This window comes from Oncorhynchus mykiss, chromosome 3 (assembly GCF_057628025.1).
Source record: "Oncorhynchus mykiss isolate SJ-2025 chromosome 3, ASM5762802v1, whole genome shotgun sequence".
NCBI classification, from domain to species: Eukaryota; Metazoa; Chordata; class Actinopteri; order Salmoniformes; family Salmonidae; genus Oncorhynchus; species Oncorhynchus mykiss.
In genome coordinates this window covers 67,500,912-67,520,504 of record NC_143024.1, presented here as the reverse complement: position 1 = coordinate 67,520,504, position 19,593 = coordinate 67,500,912, and the positions used below count along the sequence as shown (strand labels likewise).

Below are 19,593 nucleotides of genomic sequence, written 5' to 3'. Positions count from 1 at the left end.
TGTCTGTTTGCTCTAGGATGCTCACAGACCTCACAAGACTCATCTGAAGGTCCCCGGTACCAGTTGAAAAAGTGTATGGAAGTATATGTGGAGACTGTTTAGTGCCAAAAATAAGGGGTTAAATACATGTAAAAATAAATACATATGAACTCAGCAAAAAAAGAAACGTCCCTTTTTCAGGACCCTGTCTTTCAAATATAATTTGGAAAAATCCAAATAACTTCACAGATCTTCATTGTAAAGTGTTTTTAACACTGTTTCCCATGCTTGTTCAATGAACCAAAAACAATTGATGAACATGCACCCGTGGAACGGTCGTTAAGACACTAACAGCTTACAGACGGTAGGCAATTAAGGTCACAGTTATGAAAACTTAGGACACTAAAGAGGCCTTTTTACTGACTCTGACAAACAGCAAAAGAAAAATGCCCAGGGTCCCTGCTCTTCTGTGTGAACGTGCCTTAGGCATGCTGCAAGGAGGCATGAGGACTGCAAATGTGGCCAGGGCAATATATTGCAATGTCCGTACTGTGAGACGCCTAAGACAGCGCTACAGGGAGACAGGACGGACAGCTGATCATCCTCACAGTGGCAGACCACGTGTAACAACACCTGCACAGGATCGGTACATCCAAACAGCACACCTGCGGGACAGGTACTGAGTTACACCAGGAACGCACAATCCTTCCATCAGTGCTCAGACTGTCTGCAGTAGGCTGAGAGAGGCTTGACTGAGGGCTTGTAGGCTAGTTGTAAGGCAGGTCTTCCCCAGACATCACCGGCAACAACGTTGCCTATGGGCACAAATCCACCGTCGCTGGACCAGACAGGACTGGCAAAAAGTGCTCTTCAATGACAAGTCGCGGTTTTGTCTCACCAGGGGTGATGGTCGGATTCGCGTTTATCGTCGAAGGAATTAGCATTACACCGAGGCCTGTACTCTGGAGCGGGATCAATTTGGAGGTAGAGGGTCCGTCATGGTCTGGGGCAGTGTGTCACAGCATCATCGGACTGAGCTTGTTGTCATTGCAGGCAATCTCAATGCTGTACGTTACAGGGAAGACAGAATGCCAAGAATGTGCAAAACTGTCATCAAGGCAAAGGGTGGCTATTTGAAGAATCTAAAATATCAAATATATTTAGATTTGTTTAACACTTTTTTGGTTACTACATGATTCCATATATGTTATTTCATAATTTTGATGTCTTCACTATTATTCTACAATGTAGAAAATAGAACAAATAAAGAAAAACCCATGAATGAGTAGTTGTGTCCAAACTTTTAACTGATACTGTATAAAACCAAATGTCTAGGAGCAACAACAGCTCAGACACGAAGTGGTAGGCCACACAGAACGAGACCGCCAATTGCTAAAGCGTCTGTCCTCGGTTGTAACATTCACTACCGAGTTCCAAACTGCCTCTGGAAGCAACATCAGCACAATAACTGTTCGTCGGGAGCTTCATGAAACGGGTTTCCATGGCCGAGCAGCCCCACACAAGCCTAAGATCACCATGTGCAATGCCAAGCGTCTGCTGGAGTGGTGTTAAGTTTGCCACCATTGGACACTGGAGCAGTGGAAAAGCGTTCTCTGAAGTGATGAGTCATGCTCCACATACTTTTGGTCATGTAGTGTAGCTTAGTAGACCCCCTCTTAGACAGGGCTTAGTCTCTTATGGGTTACATTTGTATATGCCTATATCTCTATTATATGTGGGAATACTTTGAAAATATTTCCAAAACGAAAATCACTTGAAGCTGATTTGCGGGTGTTTTTACAGTCATTTATGTCCAACAATAAATAAATAGAATCACCGTGGGCCAAATTCAGCCTGCAGGCCGCCAGTTGAGGAATCCTGCTCGAGTGAGACCCTCCTTGCTGTTCCTGTGTTCTGCTGTTCCAAGCCCTCTCCTCGCCACAAGAACATCTGGAACGTTTCCAACACGTGAGGCATTCCAGAGCCCGCGAATTCTGACTCCACCCATCCACGAGTTTGGGTACGTTAACTGCGTGCCCTTTTTCGCTACGAGTGCCAAATACCTGTGTGTATTGGTCGCATGACACGTCAATCATGATTTCTAGGATAGGAGGGAGGGCAGGGGCAGAGAGGTGGGGAGGAGTAGAGGCGTTGTAACTGTCAGTTGTGTTCCTCATTCTCGTCAACATCGGCTGTTGCAGACTGACTATAAGCGATTAGCAGTTTACGGTACTTTGAGATCTCAGTCAATGTACGGAACTATGTAATGTAAATAAGTATTGTTCTCCCTAACAGAACACCATATATCACAGCGTAAAGTTCACTGCCTTGCACTTTGGTAACTGTGTCGGTGATGGTAAGGCAGACTGAGTAAGCTACTTTGGGTAACCTACACCTAAATAGGTTAGTTGTTTTTAACGATTTTTATTGCGAAGTTTCCTCTTCCCAATGTTCACCTATCATTGTGTGTGAAAAAGCTTTGTTGTTGGAAGCATCCAGGACAGCGCTTTCTTTCATGGAGAGGTAGGGCTGATGCTGCCAATCTGTGAAACTGATCGGACTTGTTGCGCGAAAAACACGTCCCTCAGGAATGCATAGTATTTTGGGTAAACTCGTTATCAAAACCAATTTACATTTAAGTCTGCGCGTGTCAGTGGTGTTTTGATTTCCCAACAGGGCACATTTCCGATTGTCTATAGTGGGTGTTCCCCACCCAATCCTTTGATTCTATACCAGATAGTAGGATATACAAGTCAAGTCGACTTCGTGGACACTGGAGAGCGAACATGAGATTGGATGTGATGGACTTTCGGCATAATTAAGGACATTTAAGTAATTAACCTACCCGACTGCCGGACCGGGGACGCTCTAACGGACTAACGGAATAGCCCGAGGCCAGATGAGCTGGAGTCCGGTTCCGTGATTTAATGTTTTTGGAAAGGCGCAGCAGACCCCTCAATACCCGGGCACTTCTGTAAATAAATGGCACCCATAAAAAAACAACGACCAACGCAGACTTACTCCGAGGCAATACGTACAATTTTGTGATTTCCTAACCTGAAACTTGAACTTGGGCTTCTGTTGAGAAGATGTCGGAGCAAGAGCATTATGGGGACGGTCTGTGCGATGATGGAGCTCCTGAGATCATCCCGCCGAGAGCGTCCAGGACGGGGAGGCGGAGCGGAGTCATCCTCCCCGGCCAGGACAATGATACCATCGTCCTGGAGGCAGTGAGGGCGGCCCCCCGCAGGAGCAGCATCATCAAGGTAAGAGATTCGTGCATTGAGGTGATTGTTGAGGCTACATGTAATGACACTGGCACATCTATCTGACCGATTTCGGTTTAACAGACCGGACAAACACAAGCGCCTGCCTTTCCCTTAGCCAATTGTTTACCATAGTTCACCCAAAGGAAACCAAATACCCAGGCTGTATATTGAAAACCCATAGGCTAGGCCTAATAGACGCACTGGAGCCTCCCATTGCAATATTCATAATGTCTATTCATCTACTTCTAATATCTCTGCAACAGACACTCGACATGGAGCCGCCGGATAATGGACTGTCAATATTTAATAGAAGTAGGATAAGCTACAGAGGGTTGTGATTACATTATCGTGCGAACAAGCATCAGACAAATGCCATGTATGCTACTCTTCAGAGGTGGTCTCAATTTGGTTCTCAGACGTAGTACCTCACACTGGATGACAATTGTTGTTGAGGACTTCTAAGAAAGTTATCTATTTTTCAAGGAGAGAAATGTGCAGGGTGCGATGGGCTACAATAGTGTTGTGAAACTGAAATTACGTAGCCTAGGTCTATTGGTCTCTTTGGATATACAATGTAGGCAACAGCAGGTGTCACTCACTTCAGTCATGCACAGCATAATTTACTCACTCAGTACGCACTCAAAATAACTACTACTACTACCATATGGTATCGTTGTGATTTTAACTGTGTTTATGCACCACTATCCTACTATGCGCCAAATAATATAGGCTACACATTGTTCATTCAATCTGTGACGCCGCCCGCACCTACTCTGAACAACACCTACTCCAAACAACACCGGGCATACCATGCCATACGCCTGATAATCTCAGTTCAGGTCCACACAGCGCATCACACATTCGTATTCACATGGCAAACCTGTGCCTAATCCGTGCCATTACGCACACTTTATCCATAGTGGAATTATAGTGGAGTAACCTTGCTACATTTTTGAATTTATGTTATGTTAGTGTGTCTTCCTTATAGGGAGGCTCCATACTCCAGTTTGTCTGTGTGTGTGTACCTCCCAGCTGAGAGGCACTGATGTGTTGATTGTGCCAACAGAGACCTCTCTCTGTCCTATTGACAGGAAGTGTCACGAGTGATGGACAGATGGAGAGAGGAGAGGAGAGGATGAGAGAGATGTCAGTGACAGGCGTGGAGGGAAGGGAACAGAGGGAGGGAGGGTGGGAGGGAGGGAAGGGAACAGAGGGAGGGAGGGTGGGAGGGAGGGAAGGAAGGAAGGATGGGGAATTCTGATAGGAACCTGGCTAATTAACTGGACATGGTTGTTTAGGGAAACCAGGTTACTCAAGGTGTCACCCCCAAAACATGCACCCCCCTCCCCAACATTTCAAATATTTTCACATGACCCTCTCCTTGTAAAATAAATTGCACATAGAATTAACTCAAAATAATGTTTACGACCACAAATAACAATTTGTTTCAAATGTTTCTTTACACATAGTAATTTTCATAAAGTCTGCTGCCTCAGTTTGTATGATGGCAATTTGCATATACTCCAGAATGTTATGAAGAGTGATCAGATGAATTGCAAAGTTCCTCTTTGCCATTGCCATGCAAATGAACTGAATCCCCCAAAAACATTTCCACTGCATTTCAGCCCTGCCACAAAAGGACCAGCTGACATCATGTCAGTGATTCTCTTGTTAACACAGGTGTGAGTGTTGACAAGGACAAGGCTGGAGATCACTCTGTCATGTTGTTTGAGTTTGAACAGACTGGAAGCTTCAATAGGAGGGTGGTGCTTGGAATCACGTGCCGTCATCATTGCTTGGCACAAAAAGGGCTTCACAGACAAGGATATTTCTGCCAGTAAGATTACACCTAAATCAACCATTTATCGGATCATCAAGAACTTTAAGAAGGCGCTCTGAAGAAGGCTTCAGAGCGCCCAAGAAAGTCCAGCAAGCGCCAGGACTGTCTCCTAAAGTTGATTCAGCTGCGGGATCGGGGCACCACCAATACAGAGCTTGCTCAGGAATGGCAGCAGGCAGGTGTGAGTGCATCTGCACGCACAGTGAGGCGAAGACTTTTGGAGGATGGCTTGGTGTCAAGAAGGGCAGCAAAGAAGCCGCTTCTCTCCAGGAAAAACATCAGGGACAGACTCATATTCTGCAAAAGGTACAGGGATTAGACTGCTGAGGACTGGGGTAGAGTCATTTTCTCTGATGAATCCCCTTTCCGATTGTTTGGGGCATCCGGAAAAAAGCTTGTCCGGAGAAGACAAGGTGAGCGCTACCATCAGACCTGTGTCATGCCAACAGTAAAGCATCCTGAGACCATTCATGTGTGGGGTTGCTTCTCAGCCAATGGAGTGGGCTCACTCATCATTTTGCCTAAGAATACAGCCATGAATAAAGAATGGTACCAACACATCCTCCGAGAGCAACTTCTCCCAACCATCCAGGAACAGTTTGTTGACGACCAATGTCTTTTCCAGCATGATGGAGCACCTTGCCATAAGGCAAAAGTGATAACTAATTTGCTGGGGGGAACAAAACATTGATATTTTGGGTCCATGGCCAGGAAACTCCCCAGACCTTAATCCTATTGAGAACTTGTGGTCAATCCTCAAGAGGCGGGTGGACAAACAAAACCCCACAAATTCTGACAAACTCCAAGAATTGATTATGCAAGAATGGGCTGCCATCAGTAAGGATGTGGCCCAGAAGTTAATTGACAGCATGCCAGGGCGGATTGCAGAGGTCTTGAAAAAGAAGGGTCAACACTGCAAATATTGACTCTTTGCATCAACTTCATGTAATTGTCAATAAAAGCCATTGACACTTATGAAATGCTTGTAATTCTACTTCAGTATTCCATAGTAACATCTGACAAACATATCTAAAGACACTGAAGCAGCAAACTTTGTGGAAATTATTATTTGTGTCATTCTCAAAACTTTTGGCAACGACTGTAGGATCAGAGCCGTCTGCAGACAATGATAGCTAGGGGGACATGTGGTTTTCAACATTTTGATGACATATGTATAATTATATCAAATATATGCAACACATTTTCCACCAACAGGTTTTTGTTCCAATGTACCTCACAACCAATAAACAAAGCATACCGACTTTGGGGACTTCAATATCATGGTTTGCATTTTCAACACCACAATACACAGATTATGTCAATCTCGACAAACAGAAAATACATCCTTCCTTACCTTGTGGGTTTACCCAGTATTGAAGGCCTGGCTTGACAATCTCCGAATGTCATTGGATTTTTTGTGTGTTTTGTAATAGATGTCTCATTCCATTCATCAAATGGCCGCTGCACAGTTTGGATTGATTGATTGGTTTTATTTGTCAGTAAAAAAAACAAAATATTTATGTATATACACACAGTACAAAGATTTTTTAAAGTTACCCGGTTCACATCCAGGCTCTGTCTTAACCGGCCACGACCGGGAGGTCCGTGGGGCGACGCACAATTGGCCTAGCGTCGTCCGGGTTAGGGAGGGCTTGGCCGGTAGGGATGTCCTTGTCTCATCGCGCACCAGCGACTCCTGTGGCGGGCCGGGCGAAGTGCACGCTAACCAAGGTTGCCAGGTGCACGGTGTTTCCTCCGACACATTGGTGCGGCTGGCTTGCGGGTTGGATGCTGTGTTAAGAAGCAGTGCGGCTTGGTTGGGTTGTGTATCGGAGGACGCATGACTTTCAACTTTCGTCTCTCCCGAGCCCGTATGGGAGTTGTAGCGATGAGACAAGATAGTAGCTACTAAAACAATTGGATACCACGAAATTGGGGAGAAAAGGGGTAAAATTTAAAAAAACAAACAAACAAAACAACAAAAAATGTTACCCGGGATTGCACAATAAAGTCTGGTATTTACTTCCATTGTGGTCCCTATTTTTACATAAATACATATACAATGACAGACACATTAGACAAAAAAATGCTAGGCAAAAAAACAGACAAAAAAATGCTCAACCTCCAGATGAGTATGAGAGGGGAGTTTACAATTCTTGTTTTGGCTGGTCTGTAGGTTATTCTTTAGATGTTTAGGGCTGCTGGTGAACCACGATGTGCAGGACTAATCAAAGTGACACTGGACTAGAACACTTGCCATTGTCTTTAGGGTGTCTATAGTTTTCCATCCAATTGGCGCCAGATTTCCATGCGAATATTCTAAAATCTGCATAAAAACAATACGCGCATTTTCCCATCAGTTGTTTCCATCCAATTGACTTGTTGCGGATACAACTCTATGAGTAAATACGTAGTGCATAATTTTTTTAATTTTATAGTTAAATTCCCATTTTCCGAATAAAAAATACAAATTAAATGGGTTTCCATCGCATTTTAAACTGCAGGCCTAAGTATAGCGAATGTGACCTCTCTGGTATTGTCACGTGCGCGCTAGCCAACAGCTGGCAGATACAGTGCAGGTATAGCCTACTATATAATGTGATTATTATGGATAAACGTGCAAGATCATTTTATTTGTCAATCGGCAGCTAAGCACCGATCATCATGTCACCAGAATAATACCCTCAATATTTATTGGAAAGGAGCATCTAGCTCATCACCATGCACTTTCACCACCCTGTGAAGTTCATCATAATATATTTCATGTGTTTCTTAATAAACTGCATGCTTTCCCAAGATGTCGTTACATTTTTTATCCGAAGTACTTTACTCGCATAAAAAGGTTGGATGGAAACCTGGTTAATGTCAGGCCATGTTGATGATGCTGGAATTATATTTTTGGACAAACGTGCACATGATTACAGGAGGCTTTTGAAGTAGCCTAATCAGATTAAAACATTGTGACTGGTTGTGTTTACACCACATATAAAAGGTAAAACATTTGAAAAGTTAGGCTATATTGAAGCATTAGGTTCTAGGTGTGTGGAAAAGCTGCTTGGATTGGAGAGGAGGCAGAGCGCACCTTAAGCTTTCCTGAAAAACGGGGCCTTCCAGGTTATTATAGGACGACTTGGGAGAATGATGATCTGCAACAGACAGAGCATCTTAGTATCAGAAGTAAAAATACAGCCAGACTGGCCTGGTACTGTACCTTTCTAGACCTATAAACTGTCGAGAGTAGACCCACAACTGATACAAATGAAACATTCAGTTAACATGGCTTTTGTGCTGTTATTCAAATGCCATTTTCACTGCAGCCTAGAGTACTCACTTGAGAACAATAATACAGCATTGTGGTGTTGTAGACTAGTCTAGGTAGGCTAATTGTATTGCCCCTAACAAGATAATTATGGGAGCTTTTTGTCTTCACTGTTCTTTCATGCGCAATGCTGCACCTGGCCTCTCTGCTGCCTATATCAGCTATTCCTATTTGTTCTTGTGGATTCATATTTACCTGTGACATAGTAAAAGTCAGCGGGCGGGAAGAACCAAAACATATAGGGGAGGTGCATGCAAGCAGATGAGGACATTTGGCTAGGATGGAAGACATTCTGTAGTAAAACCTGCAAAATAACAAAATCACACAACCCTGCCCCCTAAACATTTTGACAAACCTCCCCTATTTTGCAGTAAGTAATGTTCCCAAATTGTTCCTGAGAATGTTAAGAAACAAAAAATGTCTGTGTGAATTTCAGTACTAGGGCATAACTTCTCCTACAGGTTTCGTCGTGGTTCTGTTTAAAGTAATATTCTGAGAACGTTCAGAGAACGTTAAGAAGCGACATTCTTCTGCAGGAATTTCAGTACTTCAGCATAATGTTTTCTGCAGGGATTCCTCATGGTACCTCGTGGTAGGAGATAAGAAAGCTCAGGAAATATGTTTTATGGACACATATTCAACCCATTTGTTTGTTTGCACAAAACCACCTCCATACTTTTTAAAACCGGAACCGGCTTACCTTCAGACTAGTTCCTTGACACTTGTGGAGGTTGTAGAGAAAAACGGAGAACACCGTTGTGTTTGTGAGAATCTCATCTTTCCATAGGGAACCATTTCAGGGAAACATAGTAAGGTGTTCCCAGAACCTCCCTGCAACCTAAAGATGAATGTTCCCAGAACAGGAGAAATGATCACTTCCGTTCTCAGAACGTTTAAAAATGTTTCTGTTTTACCGGTCAGGTTTCATTCCTAGAACCAATGGGAAACCAAAAATGTACGTTCCCACAACTTCCAAGGAACCAAATGTGCTATCTGGTATAGTGAAGAGCCATGTGGTTTCCATTCACTCACCATTTACTCCAAAAGCCGCCCACCCAGTTGATCTAATGCTAGAGTCTTAGCCTCTACACGAATACATAAAGCAGTATGTAGATCTTCCTTTTCCACCAAGTTAAAATGTTTTTATTTGCAATTTTGAAATTGAGTGGTCATATTAGTTTGTAGGCCAAACCGTTCGGATGCTACATACGTTTTCTTGAGAACACTGATTTTCGGGATGTCTCATGGTCTGACAAACTCCGTGGTAGCTCAGCCACCTTCTACCGTCAATGCAGAAGGCTGACATAGGCAGATGCGGTGGATTGAGACACAGCCCATGCAAAAAACAGAAATCTCTAGCTTAAACTGACGGATTTTGATGGGGATGCGCCAATTGACTCTTAATTAAAACCTACAGTACATTCTGTTCTCAGCATCAACAAAACTCTATCTTCTATCTTGTTCAGGTGTGTTGGCCGTGCTCACTAATTGGCTACCCTTTTGAAATCGGGTCTGTTTGAAATCCCACTGATGCCATGCCACAAATCTCACTCATGCCATGCCACTGATGCCATGCATAAATTAATTCAATTCATTTTCATGTGTCCTATCTGTGCTTGGAGTTCAACATAGTTAACCCAAAATAAGCTACCATTGTTATTAAAAGTGTCATTGAAACCTTTACATTTTGCTCAAAACATTCACAACATTTAGAGAATGTTCTCGAAACATTATTTAATTACCTTCAAATAACCCATCATTTCTGTTCTCAGAACATTAATTAAACCTCCCTGGAAAACGTTCAGTGAACCCTAGTCAAACGTTCTCAGAACCTCCCTGCAACATAAAAATGAACGTGGCCAGGACAGGTGAAATGTTCACTTCTGTTCTCAGAATGTTTAACAAACGTTTACGTTTTACCGGTCAGGAAATGATGGCTTTGTTCCAATGGAAAAACAAAAAATGTACATTCCCACAACTTCCAAAGAACCAAATGTGCTAGCTGAGGTCTGTGCAAAGGTAGTGTTATGTTCAGAGGTACTACACCTTAACCTTCCAGTCACTCTCTCACTGTAGAAGGAAAAATAGAACAAAAGTCAGTCATTCACATGATCAGGCTCTAGATGACCAGAAAGTGACACTAGCTGGCTACACTGGTCACACTGTGTCTCTGTCTGCCATTTCACTAGTAACCATAGTACCAGGTGCCTAGAAACATCCACAACAGAAGAAGATAAATATGCAACATGTCCAAAATTGTGACCTTACCAATTGGACTGACTGGGCTGTCTGAAATACACTATGATCCACTACACACACTGCCCTTGGGAAAGCCACTCACACTAAAATGCTTCAGCAAACAGACAGATGTATCTATTAAGGGAGGATTTCAACTTGTTGCCCTGGGAAAGCATATAGATATGCTCTCACCCTGTGTGTGTGTGTATGTGTGTGTGTGTGTGTGTGTGTGTGTGTGTGTGTGTGTGTGTGTGTGTGTGTGTGTGTGTGTGTGTGTGTGTGTGTGTGGACTGGGACAACGAAAGGATATTAAGGAATAATCGATTCCTTCATGTTCTCTGTGTCTTCCGCTGCCTGGCCTGCGAGTCAGTCTTGGATCATAGTAATCTGGATTATTATAATGCCTCTTGTTTCTGCCTTGCCCTTCCAAACTCTGTGTAGACGTCCCAGCTAGCACATAATGTTCTGAGAACCAAATGTTTCTTAGAGTTGGTGATAGAGTGGTTGTCCAAGGATTATTTTTCATACCTTCCCACAACTTTCTGGGAATGGTGCAGGAAAGTTGCTTGGCTTTGGAACATTCTCAGCATATTTAAGGAACATTATTTTCTTGGTATTTCATTACTTTAACAACGTTTCCTAAAAGTTCAAACATGGTTACATTTAAAAAAAATTTGACAAATGCTCTAGGAACATCATCCAACTGGTTTGACATTGGGAATGTTCTCAAATAGTTCAGAGAATGTTAAGAAATAACGTTCTTCTGTAGGAATTTCAGTACATCAGCATAATGTTTCCTCGTGGTTCTATTTAAAGTCATGTTCTCAGAACATACTTTTTTTTTCTTAGTAAAAACCACAAGAAAACATTAGTAACATTCAAAGAACATTCTAAGAATGTTATTTAAAAACATATACATTCCATTCTCAGCATCAACAGACTCTCTATATCCTCAATCTTGTTAAGTGTGTTCAGGTGTGTTGGCCGCACCCACTAATTGGCCACACCTCATCCGGCAAACATAGTTTTTGTTTGACATCGGCTGCTGAACTTGCTGGGCATCGATTCAGGCACAGGAGTATCCCACCTTTAACTCTTTTGCTGTTTCTCTCTCTCTGTGTCTCTCTGTCCCACTGTTTCTCTCTCTCTATCTCTCTTTGTCTCTCAATTTCAATTGAATGGGTTTTATTGGCATGGGAAACATATGTTTACATTGCCAAAGAAAGTGAAATAGATAATAAACAAAAACAATAAACAATAAAAGATTAACAGTAAACATTACACTTACAAAAGTTCCAAAATTATTAATAAAGACATTTCAAATGTCATATTATGTCTATATACAGGCTTGTGCAAATAGTTAAATTACAAAAGGGAAAATAAATAAACATAAATATAGATTTACAATGGTGTTTGTTCTTCACTGGTTACCCTTTTCTTGTGGCAACAGGTCACAAATCTTGCTGCTGTGATTGCACACTGTAATATTGGGAGCTTATCAAAATTCGGTTGGATTTCGAATTCTTTGTGGGTCTGGGTAACCTGAGGGAAATATGTGTCTCTAATATGGTCATACATTTGGCAGGAGGTTAGGAAGTGCAGCTCAGTTTCAACCTCATTTTGTGGGCAGTGTGTACATAGCCTGTCTTCTCTTGAGAGCCAAGACTGCCTTCGCCTGGCATTCTCAATAGCAAGGCTATGTTCACTACGTCTGTACATAGTCAAAGATTTCCTTAATTTTGGGTCAGTCACTGTGGTCAGGTATTCTGCCACTGTGTACTCTCTGTTTAGGACCAAATAGCATTCTAGTTTGTTCTGTTTTTTTTGTTATTATCACTTTTTGTTTTCTCATGATTTGTTTGGTTCCAAGGGTGTAAAGTCCTTAAGTAAAAATACTTTAAAGTACTACTTAAGTAGTTTTTTGGAGTATCTGTACTTTACTTTACTATTTATATTTGAAAACTTTTACTTCACTACATTCCTAAAGAAAATATTGTACTTATTTTTCCTGACAACACAAAGTACTCGTTATATTTTGAATGCTTAGCAGGACAGGAAAATTGTGAAATTCACACTTCTCAAGTGAACACATGGTTATCCCTACTGCCTGTGGTCTGGCGGACTCACTAAACACAAATATCTATACTTTTACTCAAGTATGACAATTGGGTACTTTTTCCACCACTGGTTAGGTCTAATTGTGTTGCTGTCCTGGGGCTTCTATATCTCCCTATCCCCCTCTCTCCCCTGCTGTGCAGCCGTGCACTAGACAATGATTTGTTTACAAAGTACACTTGGCTCCGGGTCAAACATAATGGGTGTGTGTGTATGTGTTAGCGTGTGTTTATCGGAGTGTATGTGTGTAGCTATTCTCTACAGGAGGGGACTGCCGTATGTTTGTGTGTGTGTGTGTGTAGGGGAGATACTGGAGCCTCTGTCCTTCAGTGTCATCCTCCTACTGGTAGCACAGCACCCCTGGAACTGCTCATCATGAGGCTGTGTGTCAGTGTGTGTGCGTATGTATTTGCCTTGAGGAGTTGGCCTGAATCAAATAGAAACTAAGACTTATTGCCCTGTGACAGCTGCTTTAGCCACCTATGAAAGACACTTTATCCCTGACACTTTTAGCATACAGTATCACACGGTACTGGAGTCAGTTCTGCCACCAAACTATTTCCGTACTAATTGGCTTTATACCTTCGCCAGTATACCGTGATCTGCATTTCTCCCTTTCAGTTGAGCTTTTGGGTGTTTGTGTTGACATGAGTAGCCAGGATAAGCAGAGAGAGAGAGAGAGAGAGAGAGAGAGAGAGAGAGGTGGAGACGGGGAGAGACAGAGGAAGGAGAGAGAAAGAGAGGAGGGGAAGAGAGATAAGGGGGAGGAGGGCGAGCCCTATCTGCACGCTGCTTCCTGTTTAGTAATACCCTCTCTGCAGATGATGTTGTTGAGTTCCAACCTTTCTCTCTGTTACATAGTTTACTCTTCTGAATAGCTGTTATTGTGAGTGTTTTGTCAGGGTCATGACAGAAAATGAACTTCAACCAACCAGACAGAGACAGACAGACAGACAGACAGGCAGACAGACAGACAGACAGACAGACAGACAGACAGACAGACAGACAGACAGACAGACAGACAGACAGACAGACAGACAGACAGACAGACAGACAGACAGACAGACAGACAGACAGACAGACAGACAGACAGAGAGAGAGAGAGAGAGAGAGAGAGAGAGAGAGAGACTAAGTGTGTTTAGACATGTACAAAATAAAGTGCAAAGGTAGAAAATGTGACTGAAATGTCGAAAGGGGAGGAAAGAGGAAAAGTAGAGACGGATGTGCAGAGAGGACGTAGAGAGAGATAAACAGAGTGTGAAAAAGCGATTAACTGAGAGAGAGATTTACACAGTAAAGGAAGGGCTGTGAATGGTGCAGTCTATATGTGTGTGCGAGCTTGTGGGCGTGTGTGTGCATGTGTGTTTGCTCACTAGTGCATGGTGTTTTACCTCAGGGTGGAGCAGACGGGAGAAGGGCTCTGGAGAGTTAGAAATAAGGCTGATTTGGGCCTGCTTCAACACCTTTAGGTTAATACAGCAGAGCCTACAGGAAACTGGCCCCGTTAAGGGTGAACAGGGTGGACTCACACACGCACACACGAACACCAGTGTTGGGGGTAATGCTTTACAAAAGTAACATGTTACGTAATCAGAATACTTTTATGAGTACCATAGTAAAGTAACGTGTTACTTTTTCAAATTGGATACATTTATTTTGGTCACTTTGTCAAACAATGTGTGCGTTACTTTCAGAATCATATCTCTACCAGGCACGTGTGTCCATGATTTTTAAAACAATTTCCCCGCAATTCTACCCTGTTTCTTAACAGGGAGAATCGACTCTGGGAAGAAAGGGTGCCATTCTTCTCTTCTCACTCCAAAATGTTCTTTGGCACACACACACATGCATTCAACTATTTTTCTTAGATTTTGCCAAAATAAATTCTATTAAAAAAGTGTTTTAATGACTAGATTACTATCTACTCCCTGAAAATCCCACCCCCAATAATTAATTGACAGGTCTTAAACCCTACCCAACCCTAAGACTCACAAACATCCCGCCTTCTTCCCTGACAATCCCACCCACTGTGATCGATTGACAGGCCACGCTGTTTAGAATGTGTCCAGGATAACTCATGACAATGAGGAAATAAAATCAGAAATGGGAGGAATAATATTGTTTTACCCAATAATAATTAGTATTTTGTACTTGCTAGTTTAAGAAAAAGCCAAGCTGTTTTGTCACATATAATGCGATCACAATAATGTAGTAACAATTTTCTTTCTCAATATGGCAGTGCTGTCTTGTAGGGCATTGAACAAGTACTGTCAACTTGAAAATACAAACTGGAGTTTTGCATTTAAATTAGCTATATATATCTATAAATTGCAGCGCAGAATCTGCAATAAAAAGAATAAACTGTAGCTCCGGTAATATGGGTCATATTTGAAAGGTTTGGCGAGAGCAGGTGTCCCTAACATTTTCTTTCATAAGATCTACTTTATACCAAAGAAATCTGCAAGTAGGCTACAGCCTGCATATTTTGTTATTGTGTAGAAACAAAGAACATTACTGTCTGCATACATAATGTTATTGTATTTTGGTTCTTAAAACCACATTTCTAGTCTACCACATTTCAAAAAAAAATCTTTCTACTGTAGCCTACCTTGAGAATCTTGCCATTTTAAGATGAGAGAGAATACATTTGAACAAATCTGTAGCCTGCAGATACAGGACTAGGCTGCTATAAATTATGTTTAATAGTGGCCTTTTAAACAACACACCACAGTGAGTGGACTAGATATTTTACAACAAATCGTCAAGAAACAGAATAATCATGAAAAGTATGAGGAATAACAAAAGTGTAGTCTCAGCTGGAAGTACCCATGCTGATGTTTATTCAACGCTGGTCTGACCAATCGGAAACCATGCTTCAAGACTGCTTTGATCACGCGGACTGGGATATGTTCTGGGTAGCCTCGGATAATAACATTGATATATACACGGACACGGTGACTGAGTTCATCATGAAGTGTACAAGGGATGTTGTTCCCACTGTGACTATTAAAACTTACCCAAACCAGAAACCGTGGATAGATGGCAGCATTCGAGCTTAACTGAAAGCGTGAACCACCGCATTTAACTATGTCAAGGTGACTGGGAATATAGTTGAATACAAACAGTGAAGTTATTCCTTCCGTAAGTCAATCAAACAGGCAAAACGTCAGTATAGAGACAAAGTGGAGTCGCAATTCAACTGCTCAGACACGAGTCTTATGTGGCAGGGTCTACAGTCAATCACAGACTACAAAGGGAAAACCAGCCACGTCACGGACACTGACGTCTTGCTCTCAGACAAGCTAAACACCTTCTTTGCCCGCTTTGAGGATAACACAGTGCCACCGACGCGGCCCACTACCAAGAACTGTGGGCTCTCCTTCTCCGTGGCCAACGTGAGTAAGATATTTAAGCGTGTTAACCCTCCCAAGGTTGTCGGCCCAGACGGCGTCCCTAGCCGCGTCTTCAGAGCATGCGCAGACCAGCTGGCTGGAGTGTTTACGGACATCTTCAATCTCTCCCTATCCCAGTCTGCTGTCCCCACTAGCTGTCCCCACTTGCTTGTCCACCATTGTTCCTGTACCCAAGAAAGCAAAGGTAACTGAACTAAATGACTATCGCCCCGTAGCGCTAACTTCTGTCATCATGAAGTGCTTTGAGAGACTAGTTAATTAAGGATCATATCACCTCTACCTGTCAAGCCCTGATCTGTTTCACCTGTTCCTGTGATTGACTCCACCCCCTCCAGGTGTTGCTTATTTTCCCCAGTGTATTTATCCCTGTGTTTCCTGTCTCTCTGTGCCAGTTCGTCTTGTGTGTTAGTCAAGTCAACCAGCGTGTTTTTCCCGTACTCCTTTTACTATTCTCTTTTTGATAGTCTTCCTGGTTTTGACCCCTGCCTGACTCTGGACTACTTTCCTGCCTGCCTACCCATCCTGCCTGCCCTGACCTTGATTCTGCCTGCCCTTCGGTACCTTTTGGACTCTGAACTGGTTTTGACCCTTTTGCCTGTCCACGACCATTCTCTTGTCTTACCCTATTGGATTAATAAATATTGTAAGACTCCAACCATCTGCCTCCTGTGTCTGCATCTGGGTCTCGCCTTGTGTCATGATACTACTTTACCTTACACCCTAGACCCACTTCAATTTGCTTACCGCCCCAATAGATCCACAGAAACTGCAATTACACTGCCCTATCCCATCTGGACAAGAGGAATAACTATGTAAGAATTCTGCTCATTCACTATAGCTCAGCCTTCAACACCATTGTACCCTCCAAGCTCATCATCAAGCTCAGGGCCCTGGGTCTGAACTGCGCCCTGTGCAACTGGGTCCTGGACTTCCTGATGGGCCGCCGCCAGGTGGTGAAGGTAGGAAACATCACCTCCACTTCACTTATCCTCAACACTGGGGGCCCCACAAGGGTGTGTACTCAGCCCCCTTATGTACTCCCTGTTCACCCATGACTCCCTGTTCACCCGTCAACAAAATGAAGGAGCTGATCGTGGACTTCAGGAAACAGCAGAGGCAGCACGCCCCTATACACATAAGCTGGACCGCAGTGGAGAAGGTGGAAAGCTTCAAGTTCCTCGGCGTGCACATCACTGACGATCTGAAATGATCCACCCACACGGACCGTGTAGTGAAAAAGGTGCAACAGCACCTCTTCAACCTCAGGAGGCTGAGGAAATTTGGCTTGTCACCTAAGACCCTCTCAAACCTTTATAGGTAGACAATTGAGAGCTTCCTGTCGGGCTGCATCACCGCCTGGTACAGCAACCACAGGGCTCTCCAGAGGGTGTTGCGGTCTGCCCAACGCATCACCTGGGGCACACTGCCTGCCCTCCAGGACACCTACAGCACCCGATGTCACAGGAAGGCCAAAAAGATCATCAAGGACATCGACCACCTGAGCTACAGCCTGTTCACACCGCTATCATCCAGAAGGTGAGGTCAGTACAGGTGCATCAAAGTTGGGACCGAGAGACTGAAAAACAGCTTCTATTTTAAGGCCATCAGAATGTTAAATAGCCATCACTACCTGGCTACCACCTGGTTACTCAAACCTGCACCTTAGAGACTGCTGCCCTATATACATAGACATGGAATCACTGGTCACTTTAATAATGTTTACATACTGCTTTACTCATTTCATATGTATATATTGTATTCTATTCTACTGTATTTTAGTCAATGCCACTCAGACATTGCTTGTCCTAATATTTACACTACTAATGGAAATTGTCTGGGTAGCCATTTGACTAGATGTTCAGGAGTCTTATAATCCAAGTTTACCATTTTAAAAGTCTAATTGATCATTAGAAAACCCTTTTGCAATTATGATAGCACAGCTGTAAACTGTTGAATTGATTAAAGAAGCAATAAAACTGACTTTCTTTAGACTAGTTGAGTATCTGGAGCATCAGCATTTGTGGGTTCGATTACAGGCTCAAAATGGCCAGAAACAAAGAACTTTCTTCTGAAACTCGCCAGTCTATTCTTGTTGTGAGAAAGGAAGGCTATTCCATGCGAGAAATTGCCAAGAAACTGAAGATCTCGTACAACGCTGTGTCCTACTCCCTTCACAGAGCAGCGTAACCTGGCTCCAACCAGAATAGAAAGAGGAGTGGGAGGTCCCAGTGCACAACTGAGCAAGAGTACAAGTACATTAGAGTGTCTAGTTTGAGAAACAGATGCTTCACAAGTCCTCAACTGGCAGCTTCATTAAATAATACCCGCAAAACATCAGTCTCAACGTCAACAGTGAAGAGGCGACTCCGGGATGCTGGCCTTCTAGGCAGAGTTGCAAAGAAAAATCCATATCTCAGACTGGCCAATAAAAATAAAATATTAAGATGGGCAAAAGAACACCGACACTGGACAGAGGAAGATTGGAAAAAAGTGTTATGGACAGACTAATCTAAGTTTGAGGTGTTTCGGATCACAAAGAAGAACATTCGTGAGATGCAGAAAAAATGAAAAGATGCTGGAGGAGTGGTTGACACCATCTGTCAAGCATGGTGGAGTTAATGTGATGGTCTGGGGCTGCTTTGGTGGTGGTAACGTGGGAGATTTGTACAGGGTAAAAGGGATCTTGAAGAAGGATGACTATCACTTCATTTTGCAATGCCATGCCATACCCTGTGGACGACGCTTTATTAGAGACAATTTCCTCCTACAACAGGACGATGACCCAAAGCACAGCTCCAAACTATGCAAGAACTATTTAGGGAAGAAGCAGTCAGCTGGTATTCTGTCTATAATGGAGTGGCCAGCACAGTCACCGGATCTCAACCCTATTGAGCTGTTGTGGGAGCAGCTTGACCGTATGGTACGTAAGAAGTGCCCATCAAGCCAATCCAACTTGTGGGAGGTGCTTCAGGAAACATTGGGTGACATCTCTTCAGGTTACCTCAACAAATTGACAACTAGAAAGCCAGAGGTCTGCAAGGCTGTAATTGCTGCAAATGGAGGATTCTTTGACGAAAGGACACCATTATTATTTAAATTAAAAATCATTATTTATAACCTTGTCAAAGTCTTGACTATATTTCCTATTCATTTAGCAACTCATTTCATGTATGTTTTCATGGAAAACAAGGACATTACTAAGTGACCCCAAACTTTTGCACTGTAGTGTATATATTTATATATTTCATAATTCCATTATTTTACTTTTAGATTTGTGCGTGTTGTTGTGAATGGTTAGACATTACTGCACTATTGGAGCATTTCGCTACATCCGCAATAGCCTCTGCTAAATATGTGCATGTGGTCAATAAAATGTTATTTGATTTGATTTGAGCACATCTCTTGACCATTCCGCTTTTC

General features: G+C 42.9%; 1 protein-coding gene across 1 annotated transcript in view; it reads left to right on the top strand.

Moving 5' to 3' along the window:
- Positions 1-1,721: 1,721 nt before the first annotated feature.
- The window catches only part of LOC110504309 (inactive phospholipase C-like protein 1), a 122,679-nt gene continuing 104,807 nt past the window's right edge, over positions 1,722-19,593 (top strand). Inside the window, exon 1 of the mRNA XM_036974642.2 lies at positions 1,722-3,245. Within this exon, the coding sequence (XP_036830537.2) occupies positions 3,069-3,245 (177 nt within the window). The 5' untranslated portion in view covers positions 1,722-3,068. The remainder of the gene's footprint in view (positions 3,246-19,593) is intronic.